General features: G+C 38.7%; 2 protein-coding genes across 4 annotated transcripts in view; both read left to right on the top strand.

Annotated features, from left to right (window-relative positions):
• LOC146508214 (diacylglycerol O-acyltransferase 1-like) overlaps window positions 1–11,805 on the top strand; it is a 21,586-nt gene extending 9,781 nt beyond the window's left edge. For both annotated transcript variants that reach the window (XM_085177770.1, XM_085177768.1), the window contains 11 exons: window positions 2,449–2,577; window positions 2,832–2,900; window positions 3,034–3,137; window positions 3,443–3,481; window positions 3,577–3,618; window positions 4,136–4,180; window positions 4,517–4,629; window positions 5,017–5,082; window positions 5,485–5,572; window positions 6,882–6,944; window positions 7,413–11,805. In XM_085177770.1, coding sequence (XP_085033896.1) covers window positions 2,449–2,577; window positions 2,832–2,900; window positions 3,034–3,137; window positions 3,443–3,481; window positions 3,577–3,618; window positions 4,136–4,180; window positions 4,517–4,629; window positions 5,017–5,082; window positions 5,485–5,572; window positions 6,882–6,944; window positions 7,413–7,562 — 908 coding nt within the window. In that variant the 3' untranslated portion in view covers window positions 7,563–11,805. The remainder of the gene's footprint in view (window positions 1–2,448; window positions 2,578–2,831; window positions 2,901–3,033; window positions 3,138–3,442; window positions 3,482–3,576; window positions 3,619–4,135; window positions 4,181–4,516; window positions 4,630–5,016; window positions 5,083–5,484; window positions 5,573–6,881; window positions 6,945–7,412) is intronic.
• LOC146508213 (G-protein coupled receptor 20-like) lies at window positions 11,804–20,586 on the top strand. Of its 2 annotated transcripts, none has more exons than XM_085177771.1 (7): window positions 11,804–13,088; window positions 16,718–16,995; window positions 17,108–17,374; window positions 17,464–17,708; window positions 18,274–18,358; window positions 19,804–19,929; window positions 20,096–20,586. In XM_085177771.1, exons 2-7 carry the CDS (start codon window positions 16,798–16,800, stop codon window positions 20,279–20,281), a joined length of 1,107 nt encoding a protein of 368 aa, XP_085033897.1. In that variant the 5' UTR covers window positions 11,804–13,088; window positions 16,718–16,797; the 3' UTR covers window positions 20,282–20,586. The 2 variants fall into 2 exon arrangements, with proteins under 2 accessions (XP_085033897.1, XP_085033898.1); XM_085177772.1 differs by lacking the exon at window positions 11,804–13,088 and adding an exon at window positions 13,099–13,553 and having other exon boundaries at window positions 13,860–16,995.

Here is a 20,586-nt window from a genome sequence, read left to right as displayed (position 1 = left end):
CCCTTCACAGAAACACGCAGCCAGTTCGGCAGTGCAGTAAAAGGCATCTCTGATACAGAGTCATAATTGGAGTCGGTTAGTGGTAATGGACCAGTTGGTCATGACTGGATTGTTTCCAGCTGGCTCTGAGGAGAGGAGAGGGGAGGAAAGGAGAAGAAAGGATAGGAAAGGAATGGAAAGGGGTGTGGCTTGCTGTGCAGGGTTATTCAAGGTTCACTACCTTCTGTCTTCATCATACATGATTGACCCATGATGAACTGGGAATACAGCACACCATATTTTTACAGGAAAGACAAGTACACAGAAGTCCTCATAAATTTAATGAGAAATACTCTTTAAGCACCTTTTTTTTTTTACCATGAAACAATCACATTAATGTGCATTACTCTGTATAAAAACAATAGATTATTGCATCTACTGAAATGTTATTGCTTGATGACAATAATTTGCAGGAAATTTAACTGCTGTGTCATCGCAAATTTCTTGATGGTGGTGGTGGTTATCCAAATTTCACTGTTTCCCCCGACTGACTGGCTTATACTACGGTTAAATCTTAGCCTGTACCGGGGTTGTATAGTTTCAGCTGGAACACGTAATGAACTTGACACTTGACAAATATTTCACCGACAAGGTCACATTTGTCACTTAATCTGCAAATGTTCCACGGTAGGAGTGTTTTATGTCATGGACTTGATAAATGTATTTAGTTCAGTTGTTTTGGCACAGCACCAGTCCTTTACTCTTCAAGCTTTAGTAAGCACACCCCTGACTTTAAATCATTCAAAGGACATCCATGTTGGGAGTTTCCTATGTAAGGCTGGTTTATTTTATCCCAGAAAGTCATTGTTTCCCCTTTTGGGTTATTTTTTCTCTCCTCTTCTCCTCCCTCATCTCATCTGTTCTCTCACTGGGAGGTGTAGAAGTAAAGGAGTCGGTCCATCTGTCTGTCTGTTTTCTCTGCACTGCTGTTCGCACAGGAAGGACAATTGACAGAGGGCAGGTGTGTGTATGTACTAATATGTGTACATACTGATATTAGGTTTTGGGGGCATATATTAGGGATGATTTCATAGTCACATTGTCAATTATCATGTAAATGCAACGTCCTATTACAAAACACAGCTAATTCTGTGTGACAGACGGGAAAAAGGACACATTTATAGATATTCAATCAAATTTGGTAACATACTACTAAACTTTACTGTTATCTGCTGACATCATTTCATTATTTCCAAAGCTTTGGATTGGTCCTTTAATGCATCATGGCTTTAAGTGTGTGCACCTGGGTTTGAGTGTCCTTACAGCAGTGTTTCTGATAACAGTGCGAATTTGAAAAACTGAAAAAATAAAAATCACACAGATATTCAGACGTCCACATAGATGGTGTAAAGTGCCACATACGTTGTGTATTTTTATAAGCAGGTGTAAACCACCCTCTAATATTCTAAAGCACGCTCTTACTCAGCTTATCAAACTACGACTCAGAAACTGCATGCATAAAGCTATCAAAGCTTTCTTTGCATAGTGTAGTACAGCGTTAGGCGACACCACATCTGAGAGGGGGCTGGTTTTGGCATGTTTTCCCCACTCAGGCTCGCCTCTGTGTGCTTATTTATTTATTTTTTTTACGATTCCTATCTCTTGAGTCACTGTCTTGAAGAAAATCTAGCAGTTTAGGAGCCACACTGAGCCAGAGAGACAGATGGTTAATGGATAAGATCTGGTATGGTTTGCTGCCAGGTGTGCTGACCTCCTCCTCACCCTGCTGGCACAACAGGCAGTTTTTGTTTGTGCGTTTCTGAGTGTTTGTGCATATATACGTGTGCGTGTTTGTTCTCTGTCTGGCTTGATCCCTTTCTATCAAGCATATGGTGACTATTGATAAAGCCCCGGTAGGCAAGCTGGTGTAAGCGTGCGCTTGCAATTTACTAAATATGTTTATTGATCTCCTTTCAAATCAGCTTTTCCTCATTGGCCAATTAGCACAAACTTTGGCACAGGTTTCTGAGTGCACATTCTCTCATAAAAACAACAACAACATGGTGACTATGTAATAATGTCCTTGGCATAGTTAGACTGCTTTTATACTTTGTGTTGAGATGATTTATTCAGCTGAGCTTGTTTTGCTGTTTGTTCCAGATCAAATGACAGCCTCTCATTGTCCGTCTCCTTTCCATTTTTTCACTCTCCTACCTCTCTGCTCTGTTTTCCATCCTGTCCCTGGCTCTGCTTCTAACGTACATCCCATAATTTTTTTCCCTCGCATTGTTCTCTTAGTTTTTATGTCCTCATCCATTCTTCTTCGCTATTTTTTCCTGTCTGTTAGCATCCCCTCATATCTTCCTCATCATCTTCTTCTTAGATCACATATGAGCTAATTACATGTTTCTGCATTAGTTTGTCCACAGTGCTAATCCTTACCTCTTTTTCTCCCTCTCCCCATGACAGTTGGTGGTTTATTCGTACTTGGTACTTACACCATTATCTTACTTAAACTGTACTCCTATAAGGATGTCAACTTGTGGTGCAGAGAGCTGAGCACTATGAAGGCAAAGAAACTGTCCAGGTCACTGTCTTGTAAGTCACACATACGCATGCTTATTTAGATTTATATTTTACACTCACTGACATCATAGGAAAGTAAGCAATATACATTATCATTTTGTTTTTATACTCGAAATGGCTTTTAATGTGATTTAGTTTCTACCCAGAAAGAGGTTTCAGTATATTGCTCGTGCTGTTATGGTGACATCTACTGGCAGATTGTTGACATCACAGCTTTCTGATGAAACTTACATGAATGGTGTAAATTTTATTTATGTCTGGTACAGGCCCGTCAGAACAGCGTTTCTATGAAGGTGAACGCAAAGTGTGCTATCCTGGCAACCTCACCCTCCGAGGTACTCAGAGCTTTTATTATCATTACTGTTTGCTGGGATGTGAGTTGATCGTGTTTCTGTGATGCACCACTGTTTCTGTTTTACTGTGTCACATGTTCTGGTTAAGACACTGACTTTCTCTCCACCTCTGTAGACATGTACTACTTCATCTTTGCGCCAACTCTGTGCTATGAGCTCAACTTCCCCCGCTCTCCAAACATTCGCATGAGCTTCCTGCTAAGGAGACTCTTTGAGATGGTGAGGAAATATCTCATGTCAGCATCACCCATTAAACTTAAGCGTAGCTGTGTGTTCAAAGTAAGCACAGACACACGACGATTAGACGATTAGAAGTATCACAGTATCACAGTAAAGGTGGCGTATTTCTGCAGAAATATTAGGTTATGGATACGATGCAGTGTATGTACAAGTTTGATCAACAACACAGGGCACAATCCCAACATGTCAGACAAACAGGTGCATCCTTTAAGAGTGAAACTGAAAAAAGGCCATTTATATCACTGAAATAATGTCACTCTATCAATTTGTGCCTTTCTCCGCAGCTTTTTTTCACCCAGCTGTTAGTTGGACTCACTCAGCAGGTACAGTCGGATAAACCTAAACATCACCGTTTAAAATGTGCACATTGCAGCTCATGTCTTAAAGTAGCTTGAGTATTTTTTTCTCTTTCTGTCAGTGGATGATTCCCATCATTCAGAGCTCAATGAAACCACTAGAGGTAAGTCAGGCAAAATGAGACAGACGCTACAAGTGTGAAGTGGTTTTAAACCAGATGTGTAAAATCTGTTCAAGTATTTTGTGCCTTAAAAATAAATTTTGGAGTCCTATCTGTAACGTTCACACCAGCTGCATAATTTTGCAAATTTTCAACCTTATTTGCAACCAAGCTCAATTTTCTGCTCAGATCTGACCAATCAGACCACTGCATTTGGCAACAAGTGCACTCTTGGCTCAAAGCTCCCACAAGTGTTGAATTTACAAAAACATGTAAATAGTAAACTATAATATGTTATTATTCTTTACCTCAGACAACGTTCCACATCAGTCGGCTCAGTGGATGAAATTCTCCTTGCTGCTGCATTCTCGTGATAATTGGATGAAATTGAAGTTATGCAACAAGTTCGGATTTAAAAATGCATGAATTTCTTCTCACTTTTTAGGAATGTGCTTGGTGTGTAACAACCTTTACTGTGTTTGTCAATTCACGCCTCTTTCTCATGTTTTCTCTCCTGTAGGACATGGATTTGTCCAGGATGACTGAGAGACTCCTGCGACTGGCTGTGAGTAAACACTATACATGACCATGACATGAAAACAAAGCTCCAGTTTTGATAAAAATGTGAAGCAAAAGATCAGAACTGTTAATTTCCAGTTCTTGTACTTGTGTTTTGGACATGCAGTATAAAGCTACAGTTTATTTATAACCAGAGATCATGCTACAACTGTAGTGCAACTTCTCAGTCATCATTAAAGCAAATACATGCATGTAGTGTGCACGCATATGCCGATTTATATTTAAGCTGTAAACAGTTACTGCGTATACTGAGCATGCAGCAGCATGTTGGGTGAGAGTCATGTGTTGTTCTTGTTCACGAGACTTGAATTTGTCTTTCCAGGTTCCTAATCACTTGCTTTGGCTGATGTTTTTCTATTGGTTCTTCCACTCATCTTTGAACTTCACAGCTGAGCTGCTGCTCTTTGGTGACAGACAGTTTTACAAAGACTGGTGGTAAGTTTTTGTCTGTGTTGTTTGTGATTTTTATGAGGTGTGGTGGACTGTGCTCAAACACTTTTTCAGAGTAGCTAATAACTGCATGTGTGTGCATAAGAGAGCGGATTTATGTGCATTCTCATGAATGTATTTAGTTTATATCAATGCCATTTGTATAATCAAAGCAGTAAACTTATGAATCAGTTTGTGTATTTCTAATATTTGTAAATAGGTGTCAGTCAGTGGACTGTGGAATAATTGCTTTTATTTCCTCCTTTCTCATGAAAACAATTTCCTTATGTCTATCAATATTAATCAAGCTGCTTTAAATCCATTATTTAGAGGCTGTAATCCAGCACACTGTTTGATGGCTTTTTTTTTTTATGATTATTATTTTTTTTATAGGAATTCGGAGTCGGTGACATATTTCTGGCAGAACTGGAACATCCCAGTGCACAAGTGGTGTCTACGGTAAAGTGAATTATTCACACAGTAGGACATTAGAAGGGAGGAATTAAATTATAGGACTCGGCACAGGAGACGGCGGTGAATTTGATGCAGCGGGATGCGCTTAACAAGGCACACTGATGTATTTAGGAAGTGGATTCATCTGGCTGTGATTGAATAAGCAGCGGTGGTAAATACAGCAACAGGAGCAAATACATTTCTATTAAACAAGATGAAGTGAACGCGGTGCTTTCTAAAGTGTATTTTCTCTTAGAGAGACAGAATTACAGCAGGTCTACTGTAGTACACATGGTAAACAAATTCTAGTTTACTGAAAAAATATAATTTGTTCTCAGAATAATCTGCCTCTCTGATTTAAATGTAGGTATTCACACATTTTTATATCTGTTCTTCTGTGTCTTGCAGACACTTTTACAAGCCGCTTCTGAGGAGAGGATTCAGCAAAATGTTCAGCCAATCAGCTGTCTTCTTCTTGTCAGCTTTTTTTCATGAGGTAAGAATAGAGACCAGAACTGCTTTTTCTGCTGAGCTTTCACTGTCATTCAAAAAGGGAAAAACAGTAGCAACCAGGTGCTGCTAATCAAATGCACTGATTGGTTTACTAGTAAAGAAGTCTTAGCACCTCTATGAAAGCAGAAATTTTTCCTCTTTGCTCATCCGGAGCATTTATTGATGTTCAGGACATTACAGAAGTTTTGTGGTTCAGACCACAAAACTTTTGGAACAATGTTGTTTAAACAGATGAGACCAAAGTGACCAGAACAAGAACACAGCATATCAGCACAAACTCTTCATGCTAAATGTAAAGCACAGTGGTGGAGGGGTGATGATTTGGGCTTGTTTTGCAGCCACAGTACATGAGCGCCTTGCATTCAGTGACCTGACCGTGACCAGTGTCTGGGTCATGCAACAGGACAATGGTCCCAAGCACAGCAGCAAATCTACAACAGAATAGCTGAAAAAGAAAAGAATGAAGGTGTCAAAGTCCAGACCTCATTGAACTGAACTGAAATGTTGTAAATAAGTGTGGCTCAAAATGCCTCCATGACTGATAAAGGCTACGTCCACACGTACCCGGGTATTTTTGAAAACTCAGTTTTTGCATTTACTGTGTGGACGAGAAAAACGGAGAAAACGCAGAAAACGCAGTGTCAAAGGTGTGCGCCTTTTTTGTGCGCCACGTTATTGTTTCAGTGAAATGAATTTCTACAATACTGTTACTGTTAATTGTACTCTCTGCAGTGTTTAAATGCTTACATATACACACACAGTTACTGTCCCTCCACACATACGACTTGGTTCTGCTTCTATGCCCCATCTTTGTTTACTATTTCCCACCGAGGCTTCTAGACTTCTGATTGGCCAACATTTTTACACGGATAGGAATATATCGCCACCTGTTACTTTGGCATGTTCTTAGCAGCGTTTTCCTTCATTTCTGCATTTACGTGTGGACAGGATTATTTCTGAAAACGGAAAATCTCCGTTTTCAAAAATACCCGTGTACGTGTGGATGTAGCCAAAGTCATACAGAAATTATCTGCTTCAAGTTATTGCTGCTAAAGGTGTTTCTGCAAGCTGGTAAATCATCGGGTGTGTTTTGTTTTTCACAGGATTGCATACATTGCTGTGAAAAACATCCTTTCTTACATGACCGCACGTTGACCTAGACAAAATACAATGTACACAGTGTTGTAGCTCTTTATCAGTGTGGTGCAAGTCGTCAAGCATATTTCTAGAAATTATAGCTGAATATTGATGATTCTGATTTTTCTTTCCCTGTGTGTTTCCCTATCTGCCAGTACTTAGTGAGTGTTCCCCTCAGAATGTTCAGGTTATGGGCTTTTATGGGCATGATGGCACAGGTAAGACGATACATATACAGCTACAGTTGACACAAACTGCCGTGTACTTAAATTTTTAATGTAACATGGGTGCAAATTCCTGCTCAGTGTTTAAAAATGCTAAAAGAAAAAAAAAAAGCTATATGGAGACCAGATGTCATCATTGTATATAACTAAGTCATACAGAGGGTCAAAATACAGACGTTTTTATGGTATTTCTTTGAACTGTTGATGGACATCTTGCGGTGTTGTCAGTGTTTGACCCCGAAATAATTAACTTAATAAATAGCCTTATTAATATAGCGGGGGATGTTTGATGTACCAATGATAATCAGCTATCATAGGCTGCCTCTCTGGGTTTGATATTTACAAACAAAAAGAAATAAGAAGTTAAATAAATTAAAGTTAGCTTAATTAGGGCTGTCATTAGTGATATGTCATGATTACTCCTTGTGGGCTTTTTTAAATGATGTTTTATTCGCTCACCAGCTTCCGTTAGCCTGGTTCGTTGGCTGTTTCCTGCGTGGTAACTACGGCAACGCTGCAGTTTGGATTTCCATCATTATCGGTCAGCCGTTTGCTGTCCTCATGTACGTCCACGACTACTATGTCATTCACTACAGACAGGAGGGAGACTAATACACATGTATATTCACACAACTTGCAACACATCTTTCTTACTTAAGTATAAATACCACTAGACTAAAGCACAGGTAACACATATCGTCCGCTACTCCTACATGTCAGGATGAGCGGGTCACATCGACTGTGTTGTGGTTGTAGTGTGTTTACATTAGACACATTGACTTTTGTGTCGTCCTGCTGGAAAAGCTGAGAATACAGTAATGCAGAAATAGTTAAATGTCCATCTTGAAACATTACTGTAACATAAGGAGAAAGGTGATGTAGCATGCAGCATCATACTCAGGGGATTTTTTTTATTTCAGTGCCTTGTAAAAACCTCTGATGGTTAGTTTGGGGATTCATAGTTATGGTGAGTTTGTCGTTATTGGTACTGTGAGAACAGCAGACAGAGGGTCTTCTTTACTCTATATCTTATCTTTAGCATGTGGATCACAGTGTAGACACTGTGCTTGAACACTATGAAATGCTACTATGACACCATGATTCAAAGGGTTGTTGTTGGTTAGGAAAGAGATGTATGATCCAATCATTTTTCACTTTGTGACCAAAGGGGCCTTAAACTGTCTGGTTTTACTGTGAGGGGAGGATCATAAGAAGAATGTATGCTTCTAGGATTTTATTAATGTAACTTTCTCTTTCAAATTGTGGTTATTGGTTATAAAGTCTGTGTGTGTATGTTTGGGGTGTTTTTTGTTTGTTTTTTAACTGAGAAGCTGCCATGTATCAATTGCGGCACCACTTTTTTTTGTACTGACTTTTTTTAAATTTTGTATGACAACAAAAACGAATAATGTGGTAAAAACAATTACAGAATGTGCTGTATTAAACACCAGACTAGTGCCAAGTAATAACGTCTGATGATAATTCAAACTACAGTTTGTGTCTGAAAATAAAGTTTTGATTTAAGTCTTATGAAGTGTGTGTTATTTAGATTTTTTTCCCATTTTGGCATGAACATGGTCTTTCTCATTTTAGTTCAAAAGTAAAAAAAAAAAAGAAGATTAAAAGTAAATAGACAATATTTGGTATTGAAAGTGAAACATGCAGAAAACAAGAAGACAAGTGCAGCGTTCTCATAGCCTTCATGTATTTTCTTTCCTCCGTGCGGCCATATGTAAATATATTGCTAGAAAGGGAAGTTGAGATTTTAATTTTGTAAAAAAAAAAATTGCACATCCTGTTTACACTCGAAAAGCCTTGATAGCATCGGTTTGGACTCCTTTTTGCACTCAGAGCTGCCTTCATTCTTTGTGGCAAATACTCAACAAGGTGCTCAGAGATTTTTGACACAGATTTGTCAGCTGCACATCAATGATGTGAATCTCCTTTTCCACCACAATCCAGAGGTGCTCTGTTGGTAACTGGAGGCCAAATGAGTGAACTGATTGTAATTTTTAAAAAACAGTCTGAGATGACAGGAGCTTTGTGTCAAGGGTGCGTTACCAGCTAGAAGCAGCCTTCGGTACCTGGGTGCACTGTTCTCATAATTTGGTTGTATAGTCAACAATGCTTAGGTAGGCTGTGGTATTTAAATGGTGCTTGCCTTGTACTAAGGCGTCCAAAGTGTCCAGAGAAAATTTACCCCATGCCATTACACCACCAGCAGCCTGAAACTTTGATACAAAATATGAGGGATCCATGCTTTCATATTGTTAAAGCCCAAATTCTGACTGCCATCCACATGGAAATCAGAAATCCAGACTTGAATTACAGCCTCAGTTTCCTATTTTTAGCTGACTGGAGTGATACCTGGTGTGATCTGCTGCTGCTGTAGCCCATCTGCTTTCACTTTTGTTAAGGTTGTTTTAACTATGTCAAGCCTAAATGTGCTGCTGTGTGTTGACTCATACATACTTGCATTAATCTTCAGTTGAATGGTTGTATGTAACAAAGTGACTGTATATTTTAGAGGCCCAACTTAAAGTAGATCATTTAAGATAAATTCTAACTTTCACTCAACTTCTCGCTGTTAAACTTTCAACAATGTTGGAAATTTTTGCAAATATCTGAACTTGAAGCAGCTTTTGGAAGACGATGTTTCAGAGCTGTACTCATTTACTGTGGAACTGTATTGCCTTTTCTCCTTAGATTTCTGTAGACTAGGCAGATATTTAAGGCTATGAGAAAAGACAATCTCCGAGTTGGTGACTAATTTCTCTTTCACCTGTTAGTGTACAATTTGAAGGTTTGTAATAATTAGATTAGGAGACAGTAATTTAACATTTACCAAATTAGAAGGCATATCTAATGGCTCACGTGGCTCACGAGTTGGGAGTTTGTCTTGTAATTGGAAGGTTGCCGGTTCGAGCCCCGGCTTGGACAGTCTCGGTTGTTGTGTCCTTGGGCAAGACACTTCACCCGTTGCTTACTGGTGGTGGTCAGAGGGCCCGGTGGCGCCAGTGTCCGGCAGCCTCGCCTCTGTCAGTGCGCCCCAGGGTGGCTGTGGCTACAATGTAGCTTGCCATCACCAGTGTGTGAATGGATGGATGACTGGATGTGTAAAGCGCTTTGGGGACTAAGGGACTAGTAAAGCACTATACAAATACAGGCCATTTACCATAATTGCCACTGTATAAGATCACACTGCTGATAAAAGTTACTCTATTGAAGGATTACTTTTTTCTACCACCCTACCGAGACTTAACCATTCAGAGAATCATACCTCAAAGAACACTGAGAAAAAAGACAACTACTGCAGTTTCCTTCCAGCTTACTCCTAAGCACTCCTTTCACCCCTTAACAGTGTTCGTTGTACAGCAGTGCATAGTAATTTTACACCTGTATGTACCGCCAGTGGCTCCTGTCATTAAATTCAAGACCCTGTTGTCTGAGGCTCTGAAGTAATCCAATATTAATACCTCCAGGCAGTGGTATGAATCTGTAGTCAAGATGATGATGATGATGTCTGTGACACTCACCACTCAGCTCTTCTTTCAGCTCCTTTATCGATATTAGAACGATCGTGTGATGCATTCAGAAAAGCAAATTTACTCCCATCCTTGGATGTTGGGTTAATGCTTCACTTCACCTGCATCCCAAATTACAGTGAGAGTCATATACACCATGTATTTTCCAAAATAACCTCAAATCTTACTCTCCTATTTCTTTTACCAGTTTATTTTTAATGGTTACTATTTAATGTGTGTTTGGATGATAGCAAGGTAAAAGCAGAAATTGCAAAGATATAATAATACATCCAGACACAGTCATTAATACTCATACACTTCAATCTTTAGTCACAGACATTTATCAAACCAGGGTTTAAGGACTGATAGTCACGATGATCAGGCTCACTGCCTACCTGGCTAAATATTCAGTGTAAGACAGTGACCGTTTATTGTAGTTTTTTATTTTATCCAAGGGCACAAAACCAGGTCACATTCTCACTTTCTCTCCATGTGCTAGTACATTAGTCATCCATAGGTGTGAGGACAGGGCTGTGAACCTGCATTTTGTCAGGTTGACAGAGAGTTAAACATGAAGTCTGGGACAAATCATAAAGTTTCTCAAATGTGACATTTGGTTAAACAATCATCACGGGTGATTCGACTGTAGATAAGACAGGGGACTTTGGATATGTGAGGCAATCCCTTCAAAACAAAAATAAACAGGTATAATTTTTTCTTTATGGACTTGGTAGGAAATTGTATAAGGCTAGTTTGGTTCCTGTCTTTAAGGATATTATTGTTTCTGTAGAGACTCCACAAGTAAGTTCACGTTTTCCTCTTGTGCTTGTTGTCATGAGGGATACATGTAGTTGTTTACAGAATAATTTAAAAAATCTTCTCATTCCCGTTAAACAAGGAGGGCAGGAGACTTGGCTGCACCAATGTAAGAAATGCAAAAAATGTCAACATCTATTACGAATCATCGGTGTTCAGAATGATATAAACTGCACCTTCCAGATCCTCTTAACCACAGATTGATGCACCATCTCTATAACAGTCTACATTCACAAAGACATTATATACTGTAACGGTCTGTCTTCTGTTTACCCACATGTGCAGACATATATATTTACTCCATGTTTTTCTCTGAGTATTTCTCTAAAATGTTCCCGTGCCCTTGCTCCATGCACTTCTTTCCATTCTGTTCTTACCCTGCTCGTTCTAACAGGTTGATCCATGGCGCTTCTCTTGGCATCCGTTATTCCGGATCTTTTCTAGCTAGCCTGACAAGTTATGAGTGATGATGATCCTCCTGCCAGGAAACCAGGAGACCTAAACCTGTCCATCAATTTGAGTACATTACATGTAGACACTGAGTTTTTCAATGTTTGTAATGTAATTGTTGCTTGTAAATACTTTTAAAGCAATCCAATCATGTCTTTATACATTTATCAACACATTTACAAAATACAGTAGATGTGTCTAACACACACATGTGCGTGTGCATATCCACACAAATTTTCACACATTTTTAAAAAGTCCAGTGAAGAAAAACAGCAAACAATATTTAGCCTCTAATTTTCCTTCATACAAATTCACCAATATTTTTTATTTCAATTGTAGTAAAGTGCAGATGAGCCTAATTTATATGTATCTTACACTATGCCTCTTTGCATGCCCTCAGTTCATTTGTCTGAAACATCTGCCTTTCCTGATTGGCAACTCAGCTCAAACAAAGGGTTTGAACAGCAGATGTATGTAACGCTTGTGCTTGAGAGGACTATGTTAAAGATACTCCTTCTGTTTGACATCATGGAGATCCAAGTCTGAAGCCTGAGCTTTTGGTTCACAGGGATTACTTCAAACACTGACTGAACTTTTGAAACTTTGGCCATGTTTGATATAAGAATCCATCACTGCACTTATATGAAAGAAAGTCACAAAATTAGAAAAAAAAACCCTAGAAAATGCACAACATTTGTTACAGAATATGTTTTATGTGTGCATGCTTGTGCTTTACACTGGTGTGTGTGTGCATAGTGTATATGGGCACATGCACGTCCCCGGGAATGTAAACACATTTTAAGACTTCCTGTCCGGGGATGAAACTGAAAAGAGCTTTAGAGAGTGAGGGAGGAAGGTATTAAGTCCGAGCTGCTGAATGAAGAGAGAGACTAAAAATGATGGAAAAAGAAGGAGAAATAGGAGAAGAGAAAAATAAGAACACACTGACACAGGTGAGATTTACAAACACAGATGGAGAAGCCGATAGACAGGAGGGTGTTTGAAAAATTTGGAGATATTCAGAATGGGCAAGTACATCTCGTTCACAGATTTGAAGAAGAGTGTTGAGGATTATTGCAGCCGACTCTCGTAATTAGAAAACCTGAGAAGAGAGACACGACCGGCGCACACGAAACAGAAATGGAATTCTACCTGATGATGAACTGCTTAACACAGAAAGACGACTTCCACAAACGGGGATGAAGATACAAAGTTGCAAAGGTCACTGAAAGCTAAAGCATCCTTGGACAACGATGAAGGATTTTTGGATTAGGATTTAAAGACACCCCAGTTTCATCATAGTTGACTTCAGAGTTACTCATTTGACTGATCTCCTTTTTCTCAGCAGGTATGTCATATAAAATTTCTATTTTATCAAAAAATTGAAAACTTAATGAAGTGTTTCACCAAGTTAGATTTTTGTGAACTGTTTCTTAATCAGGGTGTGCTGAAACACCAACGGCAAGCTTTTAGTCCAATCGCGAGTACATATGTCTCTAAAATCAGAGTTGTCTTGAAGGGTTTAAGTAAAACTAGGAAAAAACATAATATATCACTATCACACTCCATAATTTTGCCTTATTTGTTTTCTTAAATGCTGTCTTTTAGAAGATCAGTAGCACACACACACACAAACACACACACATAAAGCCAGACTCCCACGCTGCTAGGATTTATTTGCACAGTGTTATTTTGGATCTTCCTCTGAGCCCTCTCTTTTCCTCCCAGTATCATTTTACAGTCATTGCATCATGACTGTCTTTGATTTCGGAAGAAGAAGAGCAACAATAAAATGGAAACAGTAAATGGACTGGTTCTTATATAGCGCTTTTCTACTCATCTGAGCACTCAAAGCACTTTACACAACTTGTGCATTCACCCATTCAGACCCATTCGCACAAGCACATCTTTCTAAGTGCTTTATAGCTAACATTCACACACATTCATACTCCGATGGATGCATCGGAGAGCAATTTGGGGTTAGTATCTTGCCCAAGAATATTTGGCATGCAGACTAGGGGAAGCCAGGAATCGAACCACCAACCTTCCAATCAGTAGATGACCTGCTCTACCACCTGAGCTACAGCCAGGTGGTAGAGCAGTGACAGTGATGCATTAGATTACATCTGGGTTGCCTAATGTTGCTGTATTACATTACAGTTACACTAGGCAGTATTGACAGCTTATAGCAGATAGAGAGTGTGAGCCCTACTGTAAATTTTATTTTAAATTAATAGCATTTTAATTTTCCTACCATAAATCTTTACTTGATGGCCCATGATGGCAATAGAAGAACAAACACGAGCTTGTCGTGCTGTTAGGGTTGCCTAAGGATTCCAATCATATTATAGCTGTATCACATGTATTAACTCTTACATGCTTTATTTGACATTTGACATCAGTAAAAATATCCTAAATGTCATTCGTTTAGCCTGAAAAGTGATGACTTGAGAGGGTCAGTCAATTTATACGATTGCAGGTGCTACTAGATTTTGTACATTGAGGCTGTTTCAGGTTAATTTTGACCCGCGTCTGTTGAGATGCATTAAAGATCCACTCGTGTGGGTCAAATCACAGAAAATTCTGGATTTAGGGAATCTTGAAACTATGAAACTGTAACTGTCATATCTGTGTGTATTTTCTATGGGATAGTGGTGACAGAGTTCGAGGGTGACCTTGACACTGTGTTACTGCCCAGGTTCCCACAGAGGTAGGCACTTGCTGGTCTGGAAATAGTAAAAAAAAAAAACAAAAACAAAAGTGATCATATGTATGATGCACATAAGGAACAGAGGTCATACAGAGGTCAGATGGTGCCTTGATACAGACACAAGATGTGCACCCGCAAGAGCAAGAAGCAACAATGTAACTAAAAAATCTAAAAATGATGAAAGTAGAATCCCTGTATTCTGAACTTCTGAGATTAAATTAGGTGACAGCTAAATTAGATTAAAATAGAACTCAGAAGAGGAATAAGGAATGGGTATATCAGTGCTAGGTGGTATCTTATTGCTGTTTTGGATACACAGACTAGTTTGCAGTTATAAAATAAGCAGTAGACATGATGTTTAATGGTTATAATGTATAATAAATCCCAACAATTCCAGAGTGATCTCGCCATTTTTACTTTCAATAAAATATATTTAAACAATTATAGCTGCGATGTTTTTATTACTTAGATTAAACAGGGCATGATGTTGTGTAAGAGTAGATGGGGTTTTTTTACAAAACCCAAAAATATACACTTTCTCATTCTCTGTGAAACATTATTTAACATTAATAATTAATCATTAATTTAATATTGTCTCATAGGCTATTTATAAAGTCTAAAACATTTCATTTGGATCCTGTGAAGACATGGTTTGAACAGTGTGTAAGGGTTAATAAGCCAAATAATAAGGCAAACTAAATGCAACTGGCTATAGTTACGAGTGTCACGGGAAAATGTCTGACTACATTTCTAAGAGTGAAATCTAAGTGGAAAACCTTTAACAAACTGAAAAGAAAAATTCTCAAAGAATGTTTGGGAACAGTTTTTAAGTAACTCTTAAATGCCCAAGTTATTAAAAATAAAGAAGAAATGACAACAGGGCTAACTTTTTTGCCATTCTGCTGAAACTTACACATAGTTCACGGGTTGCTTAGAATGAATAACACTCATATTTGTGCATATATCATAAAAGAGAGAGAAAGAAGCAAGTGCCTAAATAAAAACTTTCCTCAGAGTGCCCCACTATAACGCTTGTACGCACTGTTAATAATGATGAACTAGGTCAAATAAGCTGACTAATATCAGAGGGTGTCTCTGTGAAAACACTCATTTATTTCCTTCAGTGCTCTTAATGTTGTGTGGCTAGACTGCTCCGGTTCATGCAGATGAATCACATTATTCATGCCTCACCCTCAGTTGAGCATGTTATTCCAATTAGCATGAATAGACTACATTTTTCATCAGCCGGATGATTATTTTGCTAAGAGATTTGTTGTAAGCGGGGAGCACAAAACACAAACTCCAGGCATCACATACACTGGGCTTCTTAAACCTTTCCAGGGTGGCACTCACAGGAGCAATTAAACTGCATTTGTCATGGAAGACAAAGGATGCAGAAGTGAAATCCAGCTCATTATGCGAAACATCACGCGACTTTGGCCTTTTTTAGTGCTTTAAATGCCAGTAGATTCTCCATGAGATTGATTCGGTAACCTTTTTCTTCTCCTTCACAGTCTTCATCTCAGCACGCTACTGCTGTCCTGTTGGCTTTAGGTGTAAAATCCTCAGATCACTTTTAGTAAAAGTCACTTAAAGTAAAATAATTAAAGTAAATAAACATACACACGCCAGCTCAAACAGGGGCTAATTAATGTAGCCATGAAATGACTCTCTTACTATAGATCTAAGCTTTTGTGAGCTATTTAAATGGAAAAGAAAACAAATGATCTATCTCTTTTTTATTATGATTAAATGAAAAGGTCCCTGGATGTCCAGAGTAATGACATGTTGTTTCTGTACTTTGTGAGAGGGTTATATCTTGGCCAATAAGAGCAAAAGTATTTATTTTTTATTTGTAATAATAGCTGGAATGAGAATTAATCCTAGCCCCTCAGGGAGTATTGCTGTAGTGATAAATAAATATAGTTACATTATAAATATATGGGTTCAACAAGCCAGATATTGGTTTAAAATAGCCATGCCAGTGTATCTGTGACAACAGCAACAGCCAGTATGAGGTCAGAGACAGAGAGAGTGAGCATCAGAGAAAAGGAGGACAGTGTGTGTCCCTGTGTTTCTCTGTAGATGCTGAAGTCAAACATAGAAAAGAGGAAGTAACATAGTACAGCAAGGCAGGCCTGATGTAGAGATGATGTAACTGTAAAACTGCAGGTTTCTGTTTAAACATGAAAACTAATGCGTGGATCTGTCAGTAAATGTGGTGTATATATCTCTATCTATAAAACTTGTATTATTCTCTCTGACAGTTTCCACTTTATCACCCGTGTCATCCTCACAATCCTCATCAACATCATTAAGGTGGCTTATTACCTCATCGCACATCATCATGATGATGAACATTAATGGTACAGAGTCTTGGCTTTTCATCAACACTTCCTTTAATACACCTCAAATATCGGGTCCAGCAAACACAAGTGGTATGGAAAGATATCTTCAAAGACTGGCACATTTAGATGAGGGGCTCTACAATGACTTCTATGGCCTTTGGATTGCACTGGTGGTCATAAACTCCCTTATTTTCCTGGTAAGGTGTTTTGACGAAGGCTTTTTAATGTTGCACATAATTTCTATGTTGAAAATTAGTACCTCTTACTAATTTTTCTCGCATATATCTTTTAACTCTTTTGGTTTTTCAGGTGGGCATGGTGCTCAACATAGTTGCACTTTATGTTTTCTGTTTCCGCACCAAGCAAAAGACCACCTCAGTCATCTACACCATCAACCTGGCCGTGAGTGACCTCTTGGTGAATCTCTCTCTACCGACTCGCATCCTGCTCTACTACAGTGGAGGAGCTTGTATCACCTGCTCATATCTGCACATCTTCAGCTACTTTGTCAACATGTACTGCAGTATCCTGTTTCTAACCTGCATATGCGTCGACCGGTACCTTGCCATTGTGCAGGTGAGTGTCGTCTGTAGCTTGGTTACACAGTCGTGCTTATGAAAATGCTAGACACTTACAAGGCTGCACATTCTGTTCTGTCTTTGTAGGCTGAAGCCTCTCGTCGTTGGAGGAACTCCAGTGTGGCCAAATGTGTTTGCATTTCTGTATGGCTGTTTGCCATTGTGGTTACCTACTCCTTTCTTTCCACCGCTTTTCAGCACACAGGCTGCTGTCTTTCAAAGCTCCTCTTTCTCACCATCTTTGAGTTCTTTCTACCACTTGTCATCATTGTGGTCTTCACTTTGCGCATTATGTGGGCTTTAACAGACCGTCGTCTGATGCAACAGAGCAGGTAGGTAGAACCAATATTACACTGACAGATGGCGGGAAAGAAAACTAAAGTTGTTTTTCTTGTATTGAAGAAAATAAAGTGCATCCACAAAATATTCAGAGGAAATCACACACTGGCTCTGAATACTTATATACATGTTATGTTTGTGTTTTTTGTTTTTTGTTTGTAATAAATTTGCAAGAATTTCAAGCAAACCTTTTTCACATTGTCAGTATGGGGCATTGTGTGCAGAATCTCGAGTGAAATGTAAATAAATCGATTTTGGAATAAGGTTGTAACATGACAAAATGTGGAACAAGTGAAGCGCTCTGAATACTCTTAGGATGCACTGCATTAACTGTTTACATGGATTGTCTCCAGTTATTCCAGCTTCACCGTACAGTCCAAAGATGTGCAGGGGTTTTCTTAAATGTTGATTCTGAACTGAAATTGGGTTTGAATGTGAGCCTCTTCGTTCCATGTGTGTATGTGAGCCATCTGTCTGTCTTTGACTCACTGACACATAGGATAGTTTATATCCCATAAAAATATGCAGATAATGGTATCTTTAACTTTATTTTCTCAGGGAAAGGAGAAGGAGAGCTGTCCAGCTGTTGACAACTGTGCTGATCATCTTCACAGTCTGTTTCACACCCTTTCATGTTAGACAGGTGAGCAACAAGTATTTGCAACAAGTATATATAAAGTAAAAGGCCAAGTAGTATTAATGATTGTATTCTCCCCCATGAAACTGTGGATGCTTTCAACTTTATCCTCTAAAAAGGATTACAAATGAACAAATGTGAGGCAGAAAACCAGCCTTTGCTTGAACTGCTCATAAATTATATCCATGCTTGGGTGAACCTTGACCCTGCATTGTGGGTCACCGGAAGGTTCAGGACAATTTCGATTAGACAATATTACCAGGTGATAAAGCAACAGAAAAATCTATATATATAACATAAATATATAGACAAAAATACATGTACAATATTTCAAACCAATATTGACATGTATTAAAAAGACAGAAAGTTTATGTATACACATACATATACACACAGTACACAGTCCTCCATTTTCAGCAGCTCAAATGTAATTGGACAACTTCCTGATAAATAATTTTATGGTCAGATGAAGCCTGTTTCCTCACTAACACTCTCCAGGAGGTTCATGTATCATTGTCAGAGTCTGCAATCAAGAGACGCCTTCATGAATGTAAACACAAAGGGTTTACAGCAAGGTGCAAATCCACTGGTTAAACTTAAGGACAGGAAGGGCAGATTAGACTTTGTCAGAAACCATCTAAAAGAGCCTGAACAGTGCAGGAAAAGATTATTTGGACAGATGACACAAAGATTAACTTGTACCTGAATTGTGGGAAGAGAAAAATATGGAGAAGCAAAGAAAAAGCTCATGATCCAAAGCATACCACGTTATATGTCAAACATGGTTGGAGCCAGTGATATCGCATGGGCATGTATGGCTGCCAGTATAACAGGGTCATTAGTATTTATTGATGATGCAACTGCTAACAGAAGCAGCAGGATGAACTGTGAGGTGTACAGGGCTGTACTCTCTGATCAGATCCAGAAAGCACTTCATGGTGACAAAAATCTTACCGCAGAAGCAACCAGAGTGTTTCCCAAGACAAAGAAATCAGACAGTGTTCAATGCCCAAGTCAGTCAACCCAGTAGAGTAGGCTTTTCAGTTACCAAAGACAAAACTGAATTCAGAAAGATCCACAAACAGACAGCCACTGAAGATGACTGCAGTAAAGTCCTGGCAGAGCATCTTACAGGAGAAAACTGAGCATTTGGATAGAAATGGCTTCTAGACTTCAGGCAGTCATTGACTGCAAAGTTAACATAAAATACTAAACTAAAATACAATAGGATGTTATTTTAAAAAAGCTGAATACAAAATAGGGAAAATAGTAAGGATCTCAAAGTTATAATTTTAATAAAATACAACAAAGATAAAAACAGTAAACATTTTTTAATAAAATACAGTGAAACACAATAAACATATGAATGAAATTAACGTTTTTGTTTGACCTTATGATAAAAATGTATTTGCTTTTATGGGAACATTTGGCATTGCCTGTTTGTGCTGCAGGTGGTGGTATACTTCTACCCTGACATGCCTCACCATGTGATAGTGTACCATCTAACTGTCACCCTCAGCAGTTTGAATAGCTGTATGGATCCTGTTGTCTACTGTTTTGTTACAAATAATTTCCAGGTAAGACTGAAGTACTTTTCCTATTCTCTTCCTCCACATTCTTCAACCTAACTTGACATTTTTCTTCTTTTCTCCACATCCACCTGTCCCTTCAGGTGTGATATGTCCATCATCATTTTTTTACTCATTGATTCTCCAAATAATTTACTTCTCCTGCTGTCTCCAGGCCACTATGAGACATCTTTTCCGCCGCGCGGAGCCCAAGCAGACCAGTGGTGACGTTGTCAGTATGCAGCACAGCTCTAAAGCCTCAGCAGGGACGGACAACGCCATAACTAATAATGTTATATTGATGACCAAGATTCTCAGATCACTGCAGAGCAGCAACACAGGAAAGGACCGCACACTATAAAATATTTTACAAAAGGTAAAATATTTTATAGTTATAGGGATGGCACAGTTAAAGTTCTGAGTTCTGCAACTTGCTGACCAGCAGAACTCAACACAGACACTCAGTGCTGCCATTTTTTTTCAATGATGAGCACCATGCAGATATTCACATGTATATGATATTCACACCAAGAAACATTGCCATCGCTCTGGACTGACTTTTCATTTGTCAATGTCTATAGACACTTGGTCAATTTAGCCAACTGCCCTATGGATGTTACTAGAAACTACACAAGAAAATGTCTCAATAAAATGGTAAATATCCCA

The sequence above is a fragment of the Neolamprologus multifasciatus genome, chromosome 11 (genome assembly GCF_963576455.1).
Source record: "Neolamprologus multifasciatus chromosome 11, fNeoMul1.2, whole genome shotgun sequence".
In the NCBI taxonomy this organism is placed as follows: domain Eukaryota; kingdom Metazoa; phylum Chordata; class Actinopteri; order Cichliformes; family Cichlidae; genus Neolamprologus; species Neolamprologus multifasciatus.
Note: the sequence above shows the minus strand (reverse complement) of the source record. Positions and strands in the feature narration are given on the sequence as shown.

Coding starts and splice junctions, on each gene's coding strand:
- LOC146508213 (XM_085177771.1), top strand. CDS start 16,798: ATGATGATGAACATTAATGGTACAGAGTCTTGGCTTTTCATCAACACT. Junction 17,375..17,463: donor GGTACCTTGCCATTGTGCAG/GTGAGTGTCGTC, acceptor CTGTCTTTGTAG/GCTGAAGCCTCTCGTCGTTG. Junction 17,709..18,273: donor CGTCTGATGCAACAGAGCAG/GTAGGTAGAACC, acceptor TTATTTTCTCAG/GGAAAGGAGAAGGAGAGCTG.